The 23,872-nt window shown below is 45.2% G+C and overlaps 1 protein-coding gene across 13 annotated transcripts in view; it reads left to right on the forward strand.

Annotated features, from left to right (window-relative positions):
- Positions 1-23,872, forward strand: part of LOC137348063 (supervillin-like) — a 162,862-nt gene that overhangs the window by 136,439 nt on the left and 2,551 nt on the right. For 7 of the 13 annotated variants that reach the window (XM_068013189.1, XM_068013197.1, XM_068013199.1 and 4 more), the window contains 8 exons: positions 5,250-5,404; positions 10,353-10,464; positions 13,262-13,472; positions 16,879-17,012; positions 17,235-17,390; positions 18,236-18,379; positions 18,496-18,608; positions 20,429-20,608. In XM_068013189.1, the coding sequence (XP_067869290.1) occupies positions 5,250-5,404; positions 10,353-10,464; positions 13,262-13,472; positions 16,879-17,012; positions 17,235-17,390; positions 18,236-18,379; positions 18,496-18,608; positions 20,429-20,608 (1,205 nt within the window). The remainder of the gene's footprint in view (positions 1-5,249; positions 5,405-10,352; positions 10,465-13,261; positions 13,473-16,878; positions 17,013-17,234; positions 17,391-18,235; positions 18,380-18,495; positions 18,609-20,428; positions 20,609-23,872) is intronic. The other 6 variants (XM_068013192.1, XM_068013203.1, XM_068013193.1 and 3 more) reach the window with 5 other exon arrangements.

Consider the following 23,872-nt stretch of genomic DNA (forward strand, 5'->3'; position numbering starts at 1 on the left):
GAGGGGAAAGCTTTTAGAAATTTGGGACAAAATTAATAGTCACTTAGACAAATGTGGATTAATTAAGGAAAGCCAGCACGTATTTGTTAAGATTAAATTGTGTTTAACTAACTTGCTTGAGTTTTTTGATGATGTAACAGAGGATTGATGAGGGTAATGTGACTGATGTGGTGCACATGGACTTCCAAAAGGTATTTGATAAAGTGACACATTACAGGTTTGTCAGCAAAGTTAGAGCCCATGGAATAAAAGGGACAGTAGCAGCATGGATACAAAATTGGCTGAGTGACAGGAAACAGAGAAATTGTGAACGGTTGCTTTTCAGACTGGAGCAAGGTATATAGTGGGGTCCCCAGGGATCGGGACCTCTGCTTTTCTTGATATAGACTAATGACCTAGATTTGGATGTACAGGGCACAATTTCAAAATTTGTGGATGACACAAACTTGGAAGTATTGTGAACTGTGAGGGGGATTGTGATAAACTTAAAGAGGATGGAGACAGGATGGGCTCCTGGGCTTTATAAACAGAGGTATAGAATACAAAAGCAAGGAAGTTATGATAAACCTGTATAAAACACAGGCTTGGCCTCAACTGGAGTATTCTGGGCACCACACTTTTTCAGAAGGAAGTTAGGGCAATAGAGAGGGTGTAGAAGAGATTCACGAGAATGGTTCCAGGGATGAGGAACTTCAGTTGGAAGGACAAGGGCAGCAGATGCGTGGGAACACCACCATCTGCAAGTTCCCCTCCAAGTCTCACACCATCTTGACCTGGAAATATTCCACCGTTCGTTCACTATCGCTGGATCAAAATCCTCGAACTCCCTCCCTAAAGGCACTGCGGGTGTACCCGCACCAGATGGACTGCAGGGGTTCAAGAAGGTGGCTCACCACCACCTTCTCAAGGGCAATTAGGGATGGGCAACAAATGCTGGCCTTACCAGTGACATCCACATCCCATGAAAATGATTTTTAAATAAAGTTACATGGATAGGTTGGAGAAGCTGTGTCTGAGTAGATAGGGAGAAACTGTTCCCATTGGCAGAAGGATCCAGAACCAGAGGACACATATTTAAGATGATTGGCAAAAGAAGCAACAGCGACATGAGGTAAAATCTTTTTATGCAGCAAGTGCTTAGGTTCTGGAATGCACTGTCTAAGAGTGTGGGGGAGGCAGAGTCAATTGAGACTTTCAAAAGAGAACTGGATAATTATCTGAGGAGAAAAAATTTGCAGGACTATGGGGAAAAATACTGGGGAGTGGGATTCTTGCAGAGAGCCAGCATGGACATGATGGGCTGAATGGCCTCCTTTTGTGCTGTCACCATTCTATGATTCTATGATCAGGCGAGATTAGGGCAAGTGACCAAAAGCTTGGTCAAAGAGAAGCTGAATGTTAACGGGAGCAAAGTGGTTATGTTACTGGACTAGTAATCCACAGGCCTAGATGAATGATCCAGAGATGTGGGGCAGGATTTTGGTGCGGGAACGTAGGCAGACAGGCAAGGAATTTCCCCGACACTGGCTGGTGTGCTGGTTCCCCGCCATGGTCCTGCCTCCTAGCCATTTTCCTGGAGGCTGGATAGGGCATGGAATGGCTTCCTGCCCATAAGCAGTGGGTAGCTTGTTAAGTCAATTAAGAGGCCAATTAAGGTCATTGATCAGAGGCCGACTGGAGTTTTCCAGTCAGCCTGTGTGCCCCCCGCAGTGTCAGGAGCGTGGCAGCTGCCTGGAGCTGGTCTCCTGGCAGCAGAGCAGGGTGCCAGTGCTCCAGGATCGCTTTCAGACCCCCACCTCCCCGCACCCCACAGCCACCATGCCTGTCTGGTCACAGCTGTAGCTGTAGGGCACCCTGTGCAGGGGTTTCCCCTCCACAATCATGGTCTGACAGCTGCGGTCACTTTTTCTTTCCAGTTTTGTAAAAGGTCCTGAGAGGGCACCTCAAGATGCCAGGATGGAAGGCCTCCTACTGGCCCTCCAGCTTCGAGAGCCTGCCTGCCGCTCTTACTTGGACAGCAAGCACGCCCTCTGGCCACTAATTGGCCAATCCAGCAAAAATCGATGTCGGATTGCTGTTCCTGACATGGGGCAGGGTCTGGTGCTGCATTTTATCCTAATGCCAAATGGAAAATCCTGCCCTGAGTTCAAATCCAACCATGGCAGCTGGGGAATTTAAATTCAGTTAATTAAATAAATATAGAATTTACAAAAAACAATAATGATGATCATGTAACCACTGGATGGTCATAAAAAACCATCTGGTTCACTAATGTCCTTTAGGGAAGGAAATCTGTCATCCTTACCTGATCTGACTTATATGTGACTCCAGACCCACAGCAATGTGTTTGACTTCTTAACTGCCCTCTGAAATGGCCTAGTAAGACACTTAGTTGTCAAGAGGTGACTCACTACCACTTTCTCAATGGCAATTAGGGATGGGCAATAAATGATGCCCATATCCTGTGAATGAATAAAAGACTAGGTTTTAAGGAGCATCTTAGAGAAGGTGAGGGGGTGGAGATTTTTAGGAAAGAAATTCCAGAGTTTAGGGCCTAGGCAGCTGAAGGCAGGGCCATCTGTGGTGGAGTGATTAAAATCAGGAGATGTGCAAAAGGCTGGAATTGGAGGAGCACAGAGATCGCTGAGGGTTGCAGGCTGAAGGATTGCAGAGATAGGGAGGGGCAAGGCCATTGAATGATTTGAAAACGAGGATAAGAATTTTAAAATCGAGGCATTGCCAGACCAGGAGCCATTGTAGGTCAGCGAACACAGGTGGACAAGATGGGTGAACAGGACTTGGTGCAAGTTGGGATATGGATGAGTTCAAGTTTATGGAAGGTGGCAGATGGTAGGCACTGGAATGGTCGAGTCTAAAGGTAACAAAGGCTTGGATAAGGATTTCAGAAGCAGAAGAGCTGAGGCAGGGGTGGAGACGCGTGGTAGAAGTAGGTGGTCTTGGTGTTAGAGTGTATATGGGGTCTGAAGCTCATCTCAGAGTCAAGTATGACACCTAGGTTATGACCAGTCTGGTTCAGCCTCAGACAGTAGTCAAGGAAAGGGATTAACTTCATGGCTTTGGAATGGGGTTTGTGGCGGGGACCAATGCCATTGTCTTTGGTCTTCCCTATATTTAGTTGGAGGAAATTTCTGCTCATCCAATACCAAATGCCAGACGAGAAGTGTGACAAATCAAAGACAGTGGAGGGTTCGAGAGAGGTGGTGGTGAAATAGAGCTGGGTGTCATCAGCATGTGTGTGGAACCTGACACTGTGTTTTTGGATGATGTCATGGAGTGGGGGGGGGGGGCAACATGTAGATTGCAGGTTAACTTACCTGATGTAAGGTGGAGGAGGGGGCTGAGAGAACAAAACATTTTACCAAAAGGTGTTTTGATGCTGATCATGTTCTTCAACCAACCCACCTAAAGGGAGTCAAATGCCATAATTCTGACAGCCTCTGGGATCTGATGCTACATGGGTCCGAAAAAAGGCTGATGTACAAGGAAACACTTGCCTCCTTCCAATGAGCTCTGCAGCAGGCCCAATCAGTTACCCGTGTGGGCATCAGGGCTCTTCACTGCAACCTCTTCTGCCTTCATTAATTGAGTGGAAAGTTTTTCTCTTAATGCTCAGGCAGCTTCTGACCACAATAACTTCAGTGACTCTAATCCAGGAAGCATTCCATGGTACCAGCATTATTTTAGTGAGAATGGTTCCTATCTTCTGAATCCATGGCTGCAGGCCCTTGGAAGGAACCCCCTAACAACAGAGGGGAGCTAGCCTGGATATTTCAGCACCTCTTCTCCAAATCTCAGCAGACAGCTATGTCAACATGAAAAGTTGTTCCACACATACACAGTAGGTTTTTAATGCCCCATTACTGTCTACTTTTTAACTGGGCAGAGATGGCTACCCTACAAATGACTATTCCTCATCTGTGAGCCTTAACAATGAGTGTCCACAGAATAGTTCACAATAGGAGGCTAATAGCTGAGCCTGAACTCTGGTCTCATCTGATCACACACAAGCACATCTTCTAACAGGAGTGGGAAGCTTGCCTGACTTTCCTCCTCCCTGACCCAGGATACTGAGGCCAGTTATTATCCTCACCTCTGAGTCCAAAGGTTCAAGCCCCACCTCAGAGACTTAGGCACATATTCTAGATTGATGCTGCAGTGCAGTACTGAGGGAGTCTTTTGGATGAGACGTTAAACCGTGGCCCTATCTTCCGACTCAGGTGGATATAAATATTCCTATGGCGCTATTTCAAAGAAGAGCAGGGAAGTTTTCCCCGGTGTCTTGGCCAGTATTTATCCCTCAACCAACATCGCTAAAAGAGATTAAAAACAAGAAATGCTGGAAATACTCAACAGGTCTGGCAGCATCTGTGGAGAGAGAAGTAGAGTTAATGTTTCAGGTCAGTGACCCTTCATCAGAACTGATGAAAGGACACTGACCTGAAACGTTAACTCTGCTTCTCTCTCCACAGATGCTGCCAGACCTGCTGAGTATTTCCAGCATTTCTTGTTTTTATTTCAGATTTCCAGCATCTGCAGTACTTTGCTTTTATTTCACTAAAAGAGATTATCTGGTCATTTGCCACATTGCTGCCTGTGGGATCTTGCTGTGCAACGTTCTCTAAGCTGAGTGGGTGCACGTCCATACAGCAATCGGGAATGTGCCATGCAGGGAACAAACAGGCTGTGCATAAGCAGCAATGCCTTTAAGATGCAGACGTGTGTGGCACGGGAATCTTAAAGGGACCGCGCAGTGCAAACAACAGGCCGTACACAGTGAAGGAGAATTCGAGGAAACATTGATGGTGTATGAACATTAGCTGCTTTGTATCCTACATTATGAAAGTGATTACACTTCAAAAAATATTTCATTGGCTATAAAGCACTTTGGGAGGAATTGAGGTCAGAAAAGGCTCTATTTAAGTGCAAGTCTTTCTTTAGCACTGATTCAGCTCTGCTAACTCAGTGTAAACCTGGAGTCAGAATGGTAGGACTTGGTTCCACATCAGGCAGGCACTTTGCCAACTGACTTCAGTGGAGCTCTTGTATTTTGTGCTGAAACCCAAGTCATGAGGATGTGTGTTTAAAATTGGTGCTGTAAGTATAAATTCTGATGTACCTGAGACCAGGACCTGATCCGAGCTGATGTATGACCTGCTTTTACAAAAAGAAAGTAAGTTTCAGTCTAATGCAGTGTGTCTGAGTTTGGGTCTCGCTGTGTTCTTCTGCAGTGGCAAAGCGACAGAGGCCGCATCAGCTGAGCAGCGCTGGTCCTGGGAAGGAGCGATCTGCGTATTTCTTCTGGCAGGGCTGCCTGTCAAGCATTAGTGGCAAAGGAGCTTCTGCACTGATGACAGTGGAGCTGGGCAAGGACAGAGAAGCACAGGTAACACCATTGGAGGTGCAGGCTGAGCACGGGCTTGGTGGGGTGGGCGGGAGGAGGGTGGGAATTATAGAATAACAGTCACCTTATGTTTCAGGTTACTACAATGTCACTGCACCGTCCAAAAACCAGACTGGGCCATTCGGCCCCTCGAGCCTGTCCTACCATTCTGTTAGATTATGGCTGATGTGTACCTGAACTCCATTTACTCGCATTTGCTCCATTTCCCTCCATTCCCTTACCCAACAAAAACTTATCATTCCTAATCCAGAAAATTTCAATTGACCCGACATCCACAGCCTTTTGGTGGAGAGTTCCAGATTTTCACGACCCTTTGCCTGAAAAAGTTCTTCCTGATTTACTCCCTGAACAGCCTAGTTCTAATTCATGCCTCTTGGCTTTGGATTCTGCCACCAGAGGAAATAGATCCCCTGTAATTAAAGGACTAGGCTGATGGTGTATGTGTAACTCTAAAACAGGCTTTCTTAGCTTTGGAGCAGGTTCACTGAACCATTTTACACACTGATGATTCTCTGCTGTTCCTTATGTGTGTGCACAACCGTTTTTACAATTGAGGTTTGAAAAATCAATTTTATTTGTCTGGTTTTCAAATACCAAAATGATTGGGGAGGGGGAGAGGGCAACCCCCATAAAAGAGACGAGTGCATTTTCTCTGCCATCTCCAGAGGTGGCACGGTAACAGGGGATACATTTCACTAGTAATACATCCAACTGCTATTTTCCCAAGCTGTGGCTGAGGGAGCTTCAGTGTGTCTATACAGGCCAGAGAGATTCTTGCTCTAATTCAAAGGATTTGTTCATTTCAGTCTCCTTTAATGCAGTTTTCCAGCAAACTGGTGTTGCACTCCTGACATAGAATCTTACAGCACAGGAGGCCATTCAGCCCATCATGTCTGTGTCAGTTCTTTAAAGGAGCTATCTAGTTACTCTCAGTCCTCAGCTCTTTCCCCAAAGCCCTGCATTTTTTTTTTCTTTCCAAGTATGTATCCAATTCCCTTTATTATTGAATCTCTTACTGCCACCCTATCAGGCAGTGCATTCCAGATCACAACAACTCACTGAATAAAACAATTTCTCATCTTCCCCTACCCACCACAAGATTTCTTTTGCTAATTATCTTAAATCTATGTCCTCTGGTTATCAATCCTCCTGCCAGTGAAAACAGTTCCTCTCCATATAATTTTGAATACCTCGATCAAATCAACCCATCACCTTCACTGCTCTAAGGAGATCAATCCCATCTTCTTTAGTCTCTCCACTGAAGTCACTCATACAACAGATAACAGAATTAACGGGCTGCATAATGGGACTGCTGGTTGTCTCCTCACCAACTGTTGTCCCTGCTGAAGATAGGGTGGTGAAGCTAACAGTGGCCAGACTCTTCATGACCCCTTCAAATTGCAAATGGCTTATAACAGCATCACTATGATGTAATTGAGGCAGCATTTCTGCCTCTAGTGGCTTTGAGATCCACCTCAGGATGGGGTTCGTGGTACCTCCAGAGGCACTGGAATATAGGAGTAGGCCATTCAGCCCCTTGTGCCTGTTCCACCATTCAATGGATGATCTGTATCTTAAGGCCATCTACCCACCTTAGTCCAGTAACCCTTAATACCCTTGCCCATCAAAAGTCTATCAATAATAAAAACAAAGTGCTGGAAATACACAGCAGGTCTGGCAGCATTTGTGGACAGAGAAACAGATTTTCAGGTATTTTGCTTTTATTAAAAATCTATCAATCTCCGTTTTGAAATTTTTAATTGACCCCAGTTTCAACAGATTCTTGGGATAAAGTTCCACTACCCTTTGTGTGAAGAAGTGCCCTCTGACATCACCCCTGAACAGCCTAACTCTAATTTTAAGGTTATGCCCCTTATTCTGAACTCGCTACCAGAGGAAATTGTTTCTCTCTATCTACCCAATCAAATTCTTTAATCATGGTAAAATTCTCAATTAGAACACTCTTGATCATTTGTACTTAAGGGAACACAAGTCTCATCTATACAACCCAGCCTCATAACTTAACCCTGTCAGGGCGGCACAGTGGCGCAGTGGTTAGCACCGCAGCCTCACAGCTCCAGCGACCCGGGTTCAAATCTGGGTACTGCCTGTGTGGAGTTTGCAAGTTCTCCCTGTGTCTGCATGGGTTTCCTCCGGGTGCTCCGGTTTCCTCCCACATGCCAAAGACTTGCAGGGTGATAGGTTAATTGGCCATTATAAATTGCCCCTAGTATAGGTAGGTGGTAGGGAAATATAGGAACAGGTGGGAATGTGGTAGGAATATGGAATTAGGGTAGGATTAGTATAAGTGGGTGGTTGATGGTCGGCACAGACTCGGTGGGCCGAAGGGCCTGTTTCAGTGCTGTATCTCTTAAAAAAAAATAGATCCTTCCTCAGGTGCAGTGCCCAGAACTGAAGACATACACCAAATGTGGGTTAACCAGAGCTTGATATAACTGTAATATAACATCCACCCCTTTGTATCCCAGTCTTCTTGAGGTAAAGGCCAACATTCCATTAGCCTTTTGAATTATTTTTTGTACCTGTCGCTAGCTTTTGGTTATATCTGTAATTGGACCCCTAAATCTCTCTGCTGATCCAAAGTTGCTAGCCTCCTGCTATTTAGCAAATACTCTGATCTATCTTTCTTAGGTCCAAAGTGGATGACTTCACACTTCCCCACATTAAACTTCGTCTGTCGCAGTTTTGCCCACTCGCCGATCTATCAATGTCCCTTTGCAACTTTCTGCTCATATCTACATTATTTACTGCGCCAACTAACTCAGTGACGACACTTAGATGCATGGCTCTCTATTCCTTCATCCAAGTCATTTATAAATATAGTGAAAAGCTGAGAGCCCAGTACAGACCCTGGGGGACACCACTAGTCCCATCTAATCAATTTGAGTACATGCCCGTTATCTCTTTTCTCTGTCTCCTACCTCCTAACTAATTTCCTATCTTATCTGATAGGTTGCCTCCAATTCCATGCACACTTATTTTTGTTAACAATCTCTTATGTCAAATTAGTCCACATAAATAACATCTATAGACACTCCTTTATATACCACATTTTTTACTTGGTTTGTTAGACGTGGCCTACATTTTACAATTCCAAGCTGGCTCTCTCTGTTCAGCTCATATTTGTCCAAATGATCAGTCACTGTATTCCCTAATAACAGTTTCTCGTAATTTCCCCAAAACTGACACTACTAGGCCTATATTTCTAAGTTATCTCCCTTAACCTTCAAACATAATGGGATCCATTACAGCATGGGGTTGTTTGTGCCTCCGGAGAACCCCAAAGGGATTTTCCCCCCTGGTATTGGTGACTCCAACAGTAAATATAAGCACAGCCATCAGTAGTTACAGCTGCCATTTTCTCTGCTCACAGACAGACTAAGCCTCAGCCTACTCGTATGGTCAAGCAATGCAGTGCTTCCCTCATTAGCTCATCCACAGTCAGTGGGGAAGTTTCAGGAGTCACAAATTAAAACTCAATTTACTGCTTTCAGCCCAGCAGTGTTAAGGGGGAATAGCACACGGCACCCAGCAACTTCAACGCGTTTCACAAGGGCTTGTTTTGCAGTTAGTCCTGTAATATGAGGGCATAGTAGTAAGGGTGTTTGCCATGGCTCCGTGGTAGCACACTCACCCCTTTAGTTAGATAGTCATGGGTTCAAATCCCACACTAGAGACTGAAGTACATAATTTCAGCTGGAGCTCAGTTGTAGTAATGAGGGAATGCTACACTGTCAAAGGTGCTGCCTTCCAGGTGAGATGTTAAATCAAGGCCTCAGTCTTCCCTGTCAGGGGGACAGAAAAGACTCCATGGCACAATTTCCAAAAAGAGCAGGGAAAGTTTTCCCTGGTGTCCTGGTCAATATTCATCTATCAACTGACATCACTTTAGAAATTGGGTTATCTGGTCATTACCTCATTGCTGTTTGTGGGACCTTGCTGTGTACAAATTGGCTGCTGCATTTCCTACATAACAACAATAACTACACTTCAAAAGCCTTCATTGGCTGTCAGGCAGTTTGGAACATCCCATGGCCGTAAAAAGTCCTATATGCTGTAAATGCAAGTTCTTTGTTTCTGAAGACGGAGGGCCAAAGCTCTCCTAGTTAGGAATCAAAGGCACTAGTGTAGTCATTTGCAACCTCCACAACATATTAGCTTTCTGATGTTTGATTTTGGCTGCTTGCTGAATGTCAAAGTGCAGACCAGTCAGGCCTACCCCATTGCACACAGTGAGCACCATCTGCTTTAACGCTGCTGCTGTCTCCCATCAATGGTGGAGGCTACAAACTCAGCTCCCTGCCTGTAACACCCTCTGGTCCTTAGCAGGACTTCCTGGGCCTCCTCCCAACCACAGGCAGACAGCGCATCAGTTGTCAGGGGAATTAGAGGCCTTTCTCCCAGTAAACAGATCAGTTCAGACATTGGAAATCGTTCAGTATGAAAACTGAGTCCAGGTGACGAATTTATATTTTAATATAATTGGCCCCCTTTCTGGCCAATTGCAAGCGGCCAATCACTGTGTCCACAATACTCATTTACAAGCATTTAGTACGACGCACTTCCTGCTTCAAAATATGACAATTGACAGCTGCCAGTGCTTTAATTGAAAGCTACCAGTCATGGACAAGTACAGTAGCATGTCCCAATATTCCCCAAAACTAGCACCGAAGGCTGCCTGCTAGGCTTTGTTCACCTACTATCACTCTGGATCGTGTACACTAAACGCGGTTCTGTATATGACAAATATAATGTGTAACACTGCATCAAAAGCATCATGGTAATAGAAAAAAACAATTATTTTCAATTTTCCTGGTTGATAATTTGTTGAACCAATACTTAATACAAGTTTGTCGAAACAGTGCTGCTGGTTTGTTGACCAAAGGTTAAATGTGTGTGCTGTTCCTAGGTGCTTGTGTCACAGGGAAAGGAGCCCCCCTGCTTTCTCCAGCTGTTCCAAGGCGGAATGATTATCCACAGTGGCAGGAGGGATAACATCAGAAGCCCACCAGGTTTGGATTGTGAGCGTTTTTTTTGAAGGAGTCAAGAAGCAAAGAGAGGTTGAGTCCATCGTATGGTAGAAGATTGTGCAAAAAATACAGTCTGTGATGGATTTTTAAGGGAAGGAACGCCCACTCCCCCTAACTCATGCCTCTAACCTGCAAGTCTGTTTCTCTCACTGTGTTGAGGTAATATTGACTTTGTGTAATAATGTAAAACAGTGTAAAACATTGTGTAATAATGTAAAATTGGTTGCCTGTTCTACATCTCTCCCAATGTTTATACCTAGGCAAGACAATGGAAATAAAAATTGGGAGAGATTTAAAACCGGCGGCAGATTCACTATCACCGCTGTTAAACTATTGTACAAAGTCAACATTAACCCCCTCTCCCTGTGACTCATGTGTCTCTCACATGGGAACACCAACATCTGCAATAATATGAAAGCAAAATACTGCAGATGCTGGAAATCTGAAATAAAAACAAGAAATGCTGGAAATACTCAGCAGGTCTGGCAGCATCTGTGGAGAGAGAAGCAGAGTTAACGTTTCAGGCCATTGACCATTCATCAGAACTGGCAGAAGCTAGAAATATAATAGGTTTTAAGCAAGTAAAGTGGGGGTGAGGCAAGCGATAACAAAAGAGAAGTTGTTGATAGGACAAGGTCACAGAGAATAACTGACCAGAAGGTCATGGGGCAAAGGCAAATGGTATGTTAATGCTGTGGTGAAAGACAAAGCGTTAGTGCAGAGAGGGTGTTAATTGACTGAAAACTGAGCAGCCTGGCCGCAAGCGCAAAACTGAAAAAATCAGTGGGTAGGCACAGTGGAAACAAACTAAACAAACTAAAATAAAACAAACACATAAAAAAGAAAAAAGAAAAATAACTAAAAAGAAAAAGGGGGGCCTGTCATGCTCTAAAATCATTGAACTCAATGTTCAGTCCGGCAGGCTGTACTGTGCCTAATCGATAAATGAGGTGCTATTCCTCAAGTTTGCGTTGAAGTTCACTGGAACACTGCAGCAATCCCAGGACAGAGATGTGAGCATGAGAGCAGGGGGGAGTGTTGAAATGGCCGGCAACCGGAAGCTCAGGGTCATGCTTTCGGACTGAGTGGAGATGTTCTGCAAAGCGGTCACCCAGTCTGCGTTTGGTCTCCCCAGTGTAGAGGAGACCACATTGTGAGCAGCGATTATAGTATATTAAATTGAAAGAAGTACAAGGAAATCGCTGCTTCACCTGAAAGGAGTGTTTGGAGCCTTGGATAGTGAGGAGAGAGGAGGTAAATGGGTAGGTATTACACCTCCTGCGATTGCAGGGGAAGGTGCCGTGGGAAGGGGACAAAGTGGTGGGGGTAATGGAGGAGTGGACCAGGGTGTCAGGGAGGGAACGATCCCTCCGGAATGCTGACAGGGGAGGGGAGGGGAAGATACGTTTGGTAGTGGCATCTCACTGGAGGTGGCGGAAATGGCAGAGGATTGGAGGTTGGTGGGGTGGAAAGTCACAGTTCTGGGAGGGACGGGATAGGAAGGGGTGAGGGTAGAGGTGTGGGAAATGGGCCGGACACGGTTGAGGGCCTTGTTAGCCACAGTGAGGAGGAATCCTCGGTTGAGGGAAAAGGAAGACATATCAGAAGCGCTGTCATGGAAGGTAGCATCATCAGAGCAGATGCGTCGGATACGGAGAAACTGGGAGAAAGGAATGGAGTCCTTACAGGAGGCAGGGTGTGAAGAAGTGTAGTTGAGGTAGCTGTGGGAGTCGGTGGGCTTCTAATGAATATCAGTTGTCAGCCTGTCCCCAGAGATGGAGACAGAGAAGTTGAGGAAGGGAAGTGTTGGAGATGGACCATGTAAAGGTGAGAGAAGGGTGGAAATTAGAAGTAAAGTTGATAAAGTTTTCCAGTTCCGGCCAGGAACAGGAAACGACACCGATACAGTCATCCTGGGTATTACTTTGTAATCCCAATTTTGCCATCTATGACCTGTTCCAAAGGACATAACCAATGCCATTGCCAGTACAGACCACAAATTCTTCCTTGGGAGGAGGTTTTGCTGGACAATGCTGCTGCAAAGAGCTGCTGCTGATGAAGCTAGTTGGTTCAACATCTGAGAAAGGTCCAGAATCTTGGCCAGAAGTTTGCCATGCCTGGCCTATAAGCTTCTCCAACCTCAATGTTTGAATAAAGCATGGGAAATAAAGGAAACATTAAATGGTATTTGTTCAGCATGTGGGAGCTTGTCTTGGCTGGTTATGCCTTTGCCTCTGAGCCTGAAGGGCAGAAGTTCAAGCCCTGCTCTGGTACTTGAACAGGTAATCTAGATTGTCACTTGTGTGCAATAGTGGGGGACCTTGATGCAGGCGGCAGGCCCCAACTACCAGTTCAGATGAATGTAATAAATTCTCATGGTCCTGCTTTGAGCAAGTACAAAGAGCTTTGTCAGTGTCCTGGCCAACATATGTCCATGAGCAAAATAGACCATCTGCTCATTTATCTCAAGGCCTGGCGACACTTCACAAAAATAATTCATTGTTTGTGGAGCCCTTTTTGTGGCCTCTGCATGTCTCAAAGTGCTTTACAGCCAGTGATGTACTTTTGAAGAGTAGCCACTGTTGTAAGGCAGTAGCCAGTTTGCGCACAGCAAGCACCCACAAACCGCAATGAAATAAATGAGCAAATGGCCTATTTCACTGGTATTAGTTGAGGGATGAATGCTGACTGGGGAGAACTCCCCTTCTCACCTAATCATGCCATTCGGGTATTTTAAGGTACCACATAAATGCCAATCATTCTAAGTTAATCTGTCATCTGTCTTCAGCAGGACTTTGGCGGTTGTACATCGTGCAGGGAGAGGTCCCAGTGGAGGGGAGTCTCCTGGAGGTGGCGTGTGAGTGCAGGAGTCTGCGCTCGAGGGGCTCTCTTGCCCTGGTGAACACTCAGCAAGCTCTGATCTATCTGTGGCATGGCTGCAAAGCTCAAGCCAGTGTAAAGGAGGTTGGCAGGACCGCAGCCAATCACATTAAAGAGCGGTAAGGAAGGAAATGCATTCAGAAAGCTGCCAGACAAATTAAAATGACAGTTCCCTAGAATTTTTATTAAGAAAAGTACTGGGTACTTTCACTTCCCATTTCACTTAATCCTCTCTCCGCCAAAGGAAAATAATCACAACTCCAATATCAAATCTGAGGAGTTGTGGTGCAGTCAATCTCTTTTCCCATGATCTGTAAAAGTGAATGGATGTCTCCCATCACCAAGGATACCAAGAAACAATCTGAGGATCATGCAGTAACAGGAAGGTTATTACCGCAGCTTTCAGTCAAGTTTGGTTCTCCAAACAGGCCCGGTCTCATAACAGAAGCAAAATACTGTTGGAAATCTGAATAAAAACGAAAAATGCTGGAAATACTGAGCAGGTCAGGTAGCATCTGTGGAGAGAGAAATACAGTTAATGGGAGATGGTGGCATAGTAGTAATGTCATGGAACTATTAACCTGGGGCCCAGGTTAATGCCCTGGTTCAAATTCCATCACAGCATTTGGTGGATCTTAAATTCAATTAACTAATAAATTCAACTGAATGATAAAAATCTGAAATTGAAAGCTAGTCTCAGTAATGGTGCCATGAAACTATCAATGATTGTCATTAAAAACCCGTCTAGTTCACTAATGTCCTTTAAAGAAGGAAATCTGTTGTCCTTACCTGGTCTGCCCTACAAGTGACTCCAGACCCACAGCAATGTGGTTGACTCTTAACTGCCATCTGAAATGGCCTAGCAAGCCACTCAATTGTCAAGGGCAATTAGGGATGGGCAACAAATGCTGGCCTTGCCAGTGATGCCCACATCCCATGAAAGAATTTTTTAAAACCCTCTCTCTCTCTCGACAGATGCTGCCTGACCTGCTGAGTATTTCCAGCATTTTTTAATTTTTGTTCCGATCTCAAAACAGTTCTGCTTGTCAAATCTGGTTCCCACTCTGACTGTTGCCCCATTATCTGAGTGCACCAATTTCCCCCACCCCATGCCTCTGAAAGCTCCCTGATTTCCCCACCAGCCCTCCAGCTCTGTTAGCACATTAGTAACTATAATTAGTAACTATAACAGAACATTTCACCAGTTAACATGAGTCTTTCTGTGCAATTCTGCACCAAAATCAAGGGTTCTCGTCATTGCTCAGTGCGTAGATTCATCACACGTTGCTGAACTGAACCTCACAATCCGGAAAGCTGTCCAGTTCAACTCCTGGTCTGAGCTGCGTCACCTTAGATGATGGTGAAGTTGTGACAATTAACCTCAGCACCCCTCGGATTGAGAGAGAAAATGTCTAACATTCATCTTCCCAGTTAGTATGCAGTGACCCTCCAACAAGGGAGAACAGGATTGGCCTCAGCTATGAGTTGCCTGGCCTGTTCAGCTTCAGGAGAGGGGAGAAAAATGTTCAGGAAATTGGAAAAGAACAAATGGAACAAAATTACAAATTTTCAAATCCTCTCTGGCCACAGGAGAGGTACCAGAGGACTGGAGGATAGCGAATGTAGTATATTATACAAGATGGGTAGCAGGGATAAACCAGGTAATTACAGGCCAGTCAGTTTAACATCAGTGATTGGGAAACTATTGGAAAAAATTCTGAGGGACAGGATTAATCTCCACTTGGAGAGGCAGGTATTAGTCAGATATAGTCAGCATGGCTTTGTCAGGGGGAGATCATGTCTAACTAACTTGATTGAATTTTTCGAGGAGGTGACTAGATGTGTAGATGAGGTTAAAACAGTTAATATAGTCTACATGGACTTCAGTAACTGCTTTTGATAAAGTCCCGCATGAGAGATTGGTTAAGAAGGTAAGAGCCCATGAGATCCAGGGCAATTTGGCAAATTGGATCCAAAATTGGCTTAGTGGCAAGAGGCAGAGGGTAATGGTCAAGGGTTGTTTTTGCGAATGGAAGCCTGTGACCAGTGGTGTACTGCAGGGATCGGTGTTGGGATCCTTGCTGTTTGTAGTGTACATTAATGATTTAGACGTGAATATAGGAGGTATGATTAGTAAGTTTGCAGATGATACGAAAATTGGTGGTGTCGTAAATAGTGAGGAGGAAAGCCTTAGATTACAGGACGATATAGATGGGCTGGTGAGATGGGAGGAGCAGTGGCAAATGGAATTTAATCCTGAGAAGTGTGAGGTGATGCATTTTGAGAGGACTAACAAGGCAAGGGAATATACAATGGATGGTAGGACCCTAGGAAGTACAGAGAGTCAGAGGGACCTTGGTGTACTTGTCCATGGATCACTGAAAGCAGCATCATAGGTAGATAAGGTGGTGAGGAAAGCATATGAGATACTTGCCTTTATCAGCCGAGGCATAGCATATAAGAGCAGGGAGGTTATGATGGAGCTGTATAAAACACTAGTTAGGCCACAGCTGGAGTACTGTGTACAGTTCTGGGCACCACGCTATAGGAAGGATGTGATTGCACAGGAGAGGGTGCAGAGGAGATTCATCAGGATGTTGCCTGGGCTGGAGCATTTCAGCTATGAAGAGAGACTGAAAAGGCTAGGGTTGTTTTCCATAGAGCAGAGAAGGCTGAGGGGGGATATGATTGAGGTATACAAAATTATGAGGGGCATTGATAGGTTAGATAGGAAGAAACGTTTTCCTTTGCGGAGGGGTCAATAACCAGGGGGCATAGATTTAAGGTAATGGGCAGGTGGTTTAGAGGGGATTTGAGGAAAAAAAATTTCACCCAGAGGGTGGTTGGAATCTGGAAAGCACTGGTTGAAGAGGTGGTAGAGGCAGGAACCCTCACAACATTTAAGAAGTATTTAGATGAGCACTTGAAACGTCATAACATACAAGGCTATGGGCCAAGTGCTGGAAAATGGGATTAGAATAGTTAGGTGCTTGATGGCCGGCACGGACACGATGGGCTGAAGGACCTGTTTCTGTGCTGTATAACTCTATGACTCGATTACAGTTCCAAAACTTTGACCTACTGGATTATGTATCCTGTTCTGTTCCATTGTGATTAACAGTGTAAAATGATCTTGCCCTAGTTCATAGGGCTCTCACCTCTGACCCACTTCACCTAAACACACAAAGTAGGCTCACACTTCAGTGCCATACTGAGGGAGGGTCAGAGGTGATGTCCTCTGAGCAAGATGTTCAACTTGGATCGCATCTGCCTGTTTTGGTCTTCCCAGAACACTATTCAAAAGAGCAGGGAGTTCTCCCTATGTCTTTGTTTACAAATATCCCTCAACCAATGCCACCAAAGTCAGTGGTTCAGTTCTTTGATGTTTGTTCAATCTTGTTTTGAACATGACTGCTGAGTTTAACAGCAGCAACTGAGCTTCAAAGTAATTCATTCTATGCTTTCGGAACATTTCTGAGAGCTGTGATAGGGCTTAGTATAAATGCAACTTCTTTATTTCCTTAGGCCTCCTCAGGAGCTGGGTCTGTGGAGTGGGACGGATGTAACAGTGTGTGAGTTAGAGGAAGGCTCAGAACAGTCCGAGTTCTGGCGTGCACTGGGACAACAGGATCGAAAAGCATATGACTGCATGCTACAAGGTAATGGAATGTGGATTCTGTGCTCAGAGTAAGGTGTGCGTAGAGTCCAGGTTCACTGGGCACTGGTTATATTTTCCTTTGATTCCAGATTGTATTTTTATGGTTCTAAGGTGCTCTGAGACATCAGAAAGCTGCTTACTTATGCTGATAGTCTCATTAGGACTATTTAATAACCCGGCATCTTCCTCCATAGTATTGATTGTTATCTTGTATGTCGTACAGATCCTGGGAAGTACAATTTCACTGTACGGCTCTTCAGGTTGACGGCTTCCTCGGGAGAGTTTACTGTGGCTGAGCAGTTCAGTCCGACACGCATCTCTAGTGGTGTCATGGCCATGCCATTCATACAGGAGGATCTGTACTCAGTACCTCAGCCAGGTGAGCCCTCCTTCCTGCATGCAGCACCAAACAAGTATGGGGCGGGCACAAAGCATGAGGGAGGGTTAAAGATCCAGAAGACGAGGGCATTCTGATGTGTCTCCCATGACATCATTTTCAACTTGGCTAACTTTGTTTGCTTTTGTTCCTGAAGGTTCTTTTCTCCTACTCTCTTTAACCTTCTTTCAGCTCTGTTCCATTTTCTTTTCTCTTTTTCTCGGTCTCTTAAAAACTATTCCTTTTAATCTCTCCTTGAGGTCCATATGATGCTTTGAAACTGGCTGATCTTTATGCTTGTGGTTTGTGACATTATCTGTAACTCCCGCAGTTCCTGCCCTGTAAATGCCCTGGTCATCTGTCATCTTCAGTGTAAATTAAGTTCCTAAGCTCCCTCCAAGGTAGGTGGAAAACTATCCTTTGTGAGGCCAGGAGGAGCTGGAGTGTTTCTCTGGGCTCCACAAGGAATGTCATGGCCTTCTCTGTCCCAGACTTGCCCCCACTATAATGAGAAGGCAATCACACAACACCCACCATACCCACACTTGCCTCCCATGGGATCCTCCCAAAGTCCTTACCTGTTTGCCAGCGAGCCATCCTTTAATGCCAGACAGCAGCCTCTGGCCACCTAAACGTTAGCTCCTCTTCATCAACCAACTGTGGCTTTCCAACCACTTTGGGCGGTCAGCTGACTGGGGACATGCAGTTGAGGCCCGGGAGTGAAGATATACCTAGGCCTCATGTTAGGCTTCCTGCCCGAAACCTACTTGGGGTTAATACTGACCCTATTGTCTAAATTGTATATGACCATGTGTTAATGTCTCATTTTACACATCTGATTTCTCCAGCTTTGTTTCTTGTGGATAATCGGCTAGAAGTTTACCTGTGGCAAGGCTGGTGGCCATCGGACAGCGAAAGCACAGGCTCAGCGAAGATTCGATGGGACGTGGAGCGCAAATGTGCCATGGAGACGGCACTGCAATACTGCACAGGTCAGTTGCACAGCGCGGTGCGGTAGATGGAAACCATGAGCTGACACAGTCAATTCTTCAAATGTAGGTCAATGGTCTTGTGGCAGAAACTGGAATCTTTGTGTTTGTCCAACCAGAAAAGAACCCAAGGCGGCCCCCAAAAGCATATCTGGTGCACGCTGGCGCAGAGCCATTGACCTTCACCAACATCTTCCCGCGGTGGGAATACGACATGGAGATTATGCAACAGGTAGAATGTTTTTTAATAATGAGCTTTAAGGAAGAAAAGAAACTTATTGCGTTGCTGTTCTCTCCTGAAATACACTGGGTTACACAGGAGCAGGTACTCTGCAGTACCTCACCCACTGGTCTTTCTTTACCGATAAGTTTAGGCATTGAGCACCGGCTATTTGACCATGGAGGGCATCACGGCCAAACCCAATCCTGCTGTCACTCAATGTCCGTGCACCTGCACTATTCAGTAGGATTGCCGTCAGGAGCCGGAATCCTGGCTGATTTTTATTTCCCATCCTGGCTGATGGGCTAGTTCTATTGCCTCAGCTGAATTTAACTAAAAAGCTTTGAATTCAAAACTGGCACGAATTTTTTTTCTTTGGAACGAATGTTTTTCCAGTTTCAGCGCGTATGTTTGCTGTATTATCTGGTGTGCAGATACTCCCCTATTTTACAGCATTTAAGTTTTTAAACTGCCTCAATGTAGCAGTTCCAGCCCAATTTGTGATTCTTCAGTTAGATTTAAAAAATGTGACAAAAATGTGGCTTCAGTGAATGGAACTGTGCACAACATAACAAACTTTAAATGCAGAATCCAGTCTCAGTTATGCCAATGTAACCTAACTATCTTGGTCTCCATTCACACACGTGTTTTGGTTGCTGCTGCAGATCATTTCTATTCCTCTTTTTTCTTCTCTACATTTTACAACTCAGGCCCTTCTCCTGTTGCCATGCCTCCTTTCATTTCTCCCCTCTTGGTCTTTGGAATTTGCTCCCTAAAACTCGCTACCTCTCTTTAAACATTAAAGGATTTTGTGCTTTTAAATCAAGCTGAACTATGTCATTTGTGTGTAAGAAAGCATCGCTGTCTATTATTTGCCTCGTGAGTCATTTGACTTCTTTTTCCTTGAAGGCCTTCTTCCTTCTCAGCTACACAGTCTTTGACCAAGCTTTTGGTCACCTGTTCTAACATGTCCTTACATGGCTCGATGTCAAATTTTGTGGGTTTCCAGGGCGGCGCAGTGGTTAGCACCGCAGCCTCACAGCTCCAGCGACCCGGGTTCAATTCTGGGTACTGCCTGTGTGGAGTTTGCAAGTTCTCCCTGTGTCTGCGTGGGTTTCCTCCCACATGCCAAAGACTTGCAGGTTGATAGGTAAATTGGCCAGCAGCAATTGCCCCTAGTATAGGTAGGTGGTAGGGAAATATAGGTACAGGTGGGGATGTGGTAGGAATATGGAATTAGTGTAGGATTAGTATAAATGGGTGGTTGATGGTCGGCACAGACTCGGTGGGCCGAAGGGCCTGTTTCAGTGCTGTATCTCTAAACTAAACTGAACTAAAGCTCCTATGAAGTGTCTTGGACTATTTTACTATGTTACAGTGGCTATATAAATGCATGATGTTGTCGCAATGCTGCACTTACCTGCCCAGAGAGCAATGGGGAGACCACATTGTAACCCATTGCTACATCACTCTAAGCAAATGGCTGTTTCAAGCTGATACCTCTTGTATAGATACAATTCCATGTGATCCTATCGGGTTTTTAACTCCTTTTAAAAACTCAACTATTTAAAGGCGTTATGTAAAATTAGCATTACTGCATTCCAAATGGGGTAGATTTTGACTTTGTGCAGTAATGTGCAACACATGATAGCAAGTTGACAGCTAGTTTTACATTTCTCCCCACTTTTAATTTGGATAACTTCAATGGAAATAAAAATGGGAGAGATGTGTAACAGGCTTCAGATACACTATCACCAGTTTTATAATATCTATCATCTCTCTGTCTGTCTAATTATGGGTTACACAATGGTATTTGTCACTTTCTTCACTAGTGTATTCCTTGTGCGGCTCAGGTGCAGCAGGATATTGCGAACAGAGTGCTCCTTGTTCAGGATGCTTTATCGAGACTGTGTAAGACACAGTACTCACTGGAGGAGATTATGTCCAGACCCCTACCGGAGGGGATTGACCCACACAGACTGGAAACCTATTTGTCTGATGAAGATTTTAAGGTAACCCTTGCCTAATATTGTGAATAACTCTTCTGACATTGTGTGGAGGTTCTGAGGTTAAGTGGGCAGAAATTGGTTTTCAGAACGAACCAAGTTTGAGGAGCTAACAAGGAGGCTCGTAAGTTTTGGCATTTAAACCCAGCATTTATCACATTCAGTACATGTGCGAAAAATGTGATGCCTTCACTATTGAATAGCCTTAAAACACGCACTGTCCAGGTTCACAGGTGAATAACAGCAACTTAGGTGAGGCACAAGAGGGCAATGGGTGTCCATGATGTCAAACTGCAGCTAGGAGTCAACACCTTCAAGACAGGAGGACAGAAGATTCAAATCTCCTTTGCCTCAGGGTTTGTTTTGTGGGTTTTCCTGCTGTTTGCTAGTTCAGTGTGACTTTTTGACTGTCTCTTAAGGGATGAGAGGGTTCCATTGATCTGGCATAAGTACTTAGTTTATTCAAAGAACATATCAGAAATGAAGCAATGGCTCGTCACTTTAATATTTGCCAACCCCTATCTGTACTTGATGATACGCAGCTTTACAAATTTAGCAGTACCTACACTTATTATTGACACTCCACTCCTCGGCTAATCCTCCAGTACAGTACTGAGGGAGTGAGTGCACTCCTGTCCTTCAGATGGGTGAGGTTCAGGGCACAGAGGGAGGCCATTCAGCCCATCATGATTGTGCTGGCTCTTTGAAAGACCTATCCAATTCATCCCACTCCTCTGCCTTTTCCCATAGCTCTGCAAATTATTCATTTTCAAGTATATCTCCCATTGCCTTTTGAATATTAGTATTGAATCTGCTTCCACCACCCTTTCAGGCAGTGGATTCTAGATCACAACAACTCGCTGTTTTAAAAAAAAATTCTCCCCTCTGGTTCCTTTGCCAATGAAATGTTAACACAAAGCAGGATGTGAACTATCTCTTGGCACTTTTTGAAGAAGAGCTGGAAGTTTTTCTCGTATCCTGACGGGTCTTCTCCCACAAAGACGCCCAGAATCAGATTAATTGGTCATAAGTCTCATTGCTGTTTGCGGGACTGTGCTACGTGTTTCAGAAAGGCATGAGAAGGCACTATATAAATTCATGATTTTTTTTCCTTAAAACTTCTGACTTTGTTCAGTGATGGCACAGGCTCATAGTTCTTCATTAGATCTACTGCACTTTAAGGGGTAAATTTTATGGCCCCCTCTGAGATGAGGTCGGAAGCGTGGGGGCCCATAGAATTGTGAAGGGGCGTGGAGGGTCCATTGCTACATGCTTTTCCAGGGGGTGGGATAGGTCAATGATGGCCTTCCTGCTGAGAGGCCAAAGTGGCCTACTTGACCGCTTGTGACCACGAAGGCTTCGTTTCACTGCCACTGGGAACTAACCAGCAACTGAGAGTGCCTCTGCCATTCGGGAAGTCACCTTTTAAAATGAGGCACTTGGGAGTGAGGGCAGGTCTCTCCTTCATGGGAAATCTGTGGCCCAAGGAGGTCCCCCACCGGCAAAGCCCACAACTCGGAGCGGCTGCATGACATTCTGAAAGGAGAGGGTGAGCAGCCAGAGGTCGTTGTCCATATTGGTACTAACGACATAGGCAGGAAGCGAGATGAGGTCCTGCAAAGTGAAAAAAGGGAGTTAAGCAGGAGGTTAAAAAGCAGGAGCTCTGGGATTGTAATCTCAGGATTACTGCTTGTGCCACGTGCTAATGAGGGTGGGATTAGGAGGATTAGGCAAATCAATGCATGGCTGAAGAGCTGGTGTAGGCGGGAGGGCTTCAGCTACTTGGATCAATGGGATCTCTTCTAATGCAGAGGTGACCTGTACAAGAGGGAAGGGTTGCATCTGAACTGGAAGGGGACCAATATCCTTGTGGGGAGGTTTGCTAGTACGACTCGGAAGGGTTTAAACTAGTCTTGCGGGGAGGGTGGGACCCAAAGTGGAGTCTCTACGATGAGATAGTTGAGGCAAATGTAGAGGTTAAAGCAAGCAAGTCCAGTAGGCAGGCTGGGCAGGGGCAGGACAGGGAGCATGGAAGGTCTGGTAGGCTAAACTGCATTTACTTTAATGCAAGAAGCCTTACGGGTAAGGCAGATGAACTCGAGCATGGGATTGTGATATTATAGTTATTACGGAAACGTGGTTGAGGGATGGGTAGGACTGGCAGCTCAATGTTCCGGGGTACTGATGCTTCCGGCGTGACAGAGGTAGAGGTAAGAGAGGAGGGGGAGTTGCACTATTGATTAGGGAGGACATCACGGCAGTACTTAGAGAGGATATCCCGGGGGGAATGTCCAGCAAGGCCATATGGGTAGAACTTAGAAATAAGAAAGGGTGATCACTTTGATGGGATTATACTATAGGCCCCCCAATAGTCAGAGGGAATTGGAGGAGCATATATGTAGGGAAATCACAGGTGTAGGAATTATAGGGTTGTAATAGTAGGTGATTTTAACTTCCCTAATATTGACTGGGACTACCTTAGTGCTAGGGGATCAGATGAGGAAGAATTTGTTAAGTGTGTCGAAGATAGTTTTCTGAAGCAGTATGTGGATGGCCCTACTAGAGAAGGGGCTACACTCGACCTCCTCTTAGAAAATGAGGATGGGCAGGTGGTTGATGTGTCAGTGGGGGAGCACTTTGGGACCAGTAACCATAACTCTATTAGCTTCAAGATAATTATGGAAAAGGATAGGACTGGTCCTCAGGTTGAAGTCCTAAATTGGGGGAAGGATAATTTCGATGGCATCAGACAGGAACTCTCAAAAGTTGAATGGGAGAGGCTGTTTAAAGGTAAAGGGACGTCTGGCAAGTGGGAGGCTTTTAAAAGTGAGATAGGAAGAGTTCAGGGCCGGCATGTTCCTGTTAGATGGAAGGGCAAGGCTGGCAAGTTTAGGGATCCTTGGCTGACGAGGGATATTGAGGGTCTGGTCAGGACAAAGAAGGAGGCACATGTCAGGTATAGGCAGCTAGGATCAAGTGGACCCCTCAAGGAGTATAGGAGATGTAGGAGTACACTTAAGAAGGAAATTAGGAGGGCCAAAAGGGGCCATGGGATTTCCCTTGCAGATAAGATAAAGAAGAATGCTAAAAATTTCTATAGGTATACTAAGAGTAAAAGGGTAGCTAGGGAGAGAGTAGGTCCCCTTAAGGATCAGTGTGGTAATCTATGTGTGGAGCCACGGGAAATGGGCGAGGTCTTAAATGAATACATCGCGTCTGTATTTACCATGGAGAAGGTCATGGAAGCTAGTGAGTTCTAGGAAGGGAACA

Source organism: Heterodontus francisci, chromosome 33 (assembly GCF_036365525.1).
Source record: "Heterodontus francisci isolate sHetFra1 chromosome 33, sHetFra1.hap1, whole genome shotgun sequence".
Taxonomy (NCBI): domain Eukaryota; kingdom Metazoa; phylum Chordata; class Chondrichthyes; order Heterodontiformes; family Heterodontidae; genus Heterodontus; species Heterodontus francisci.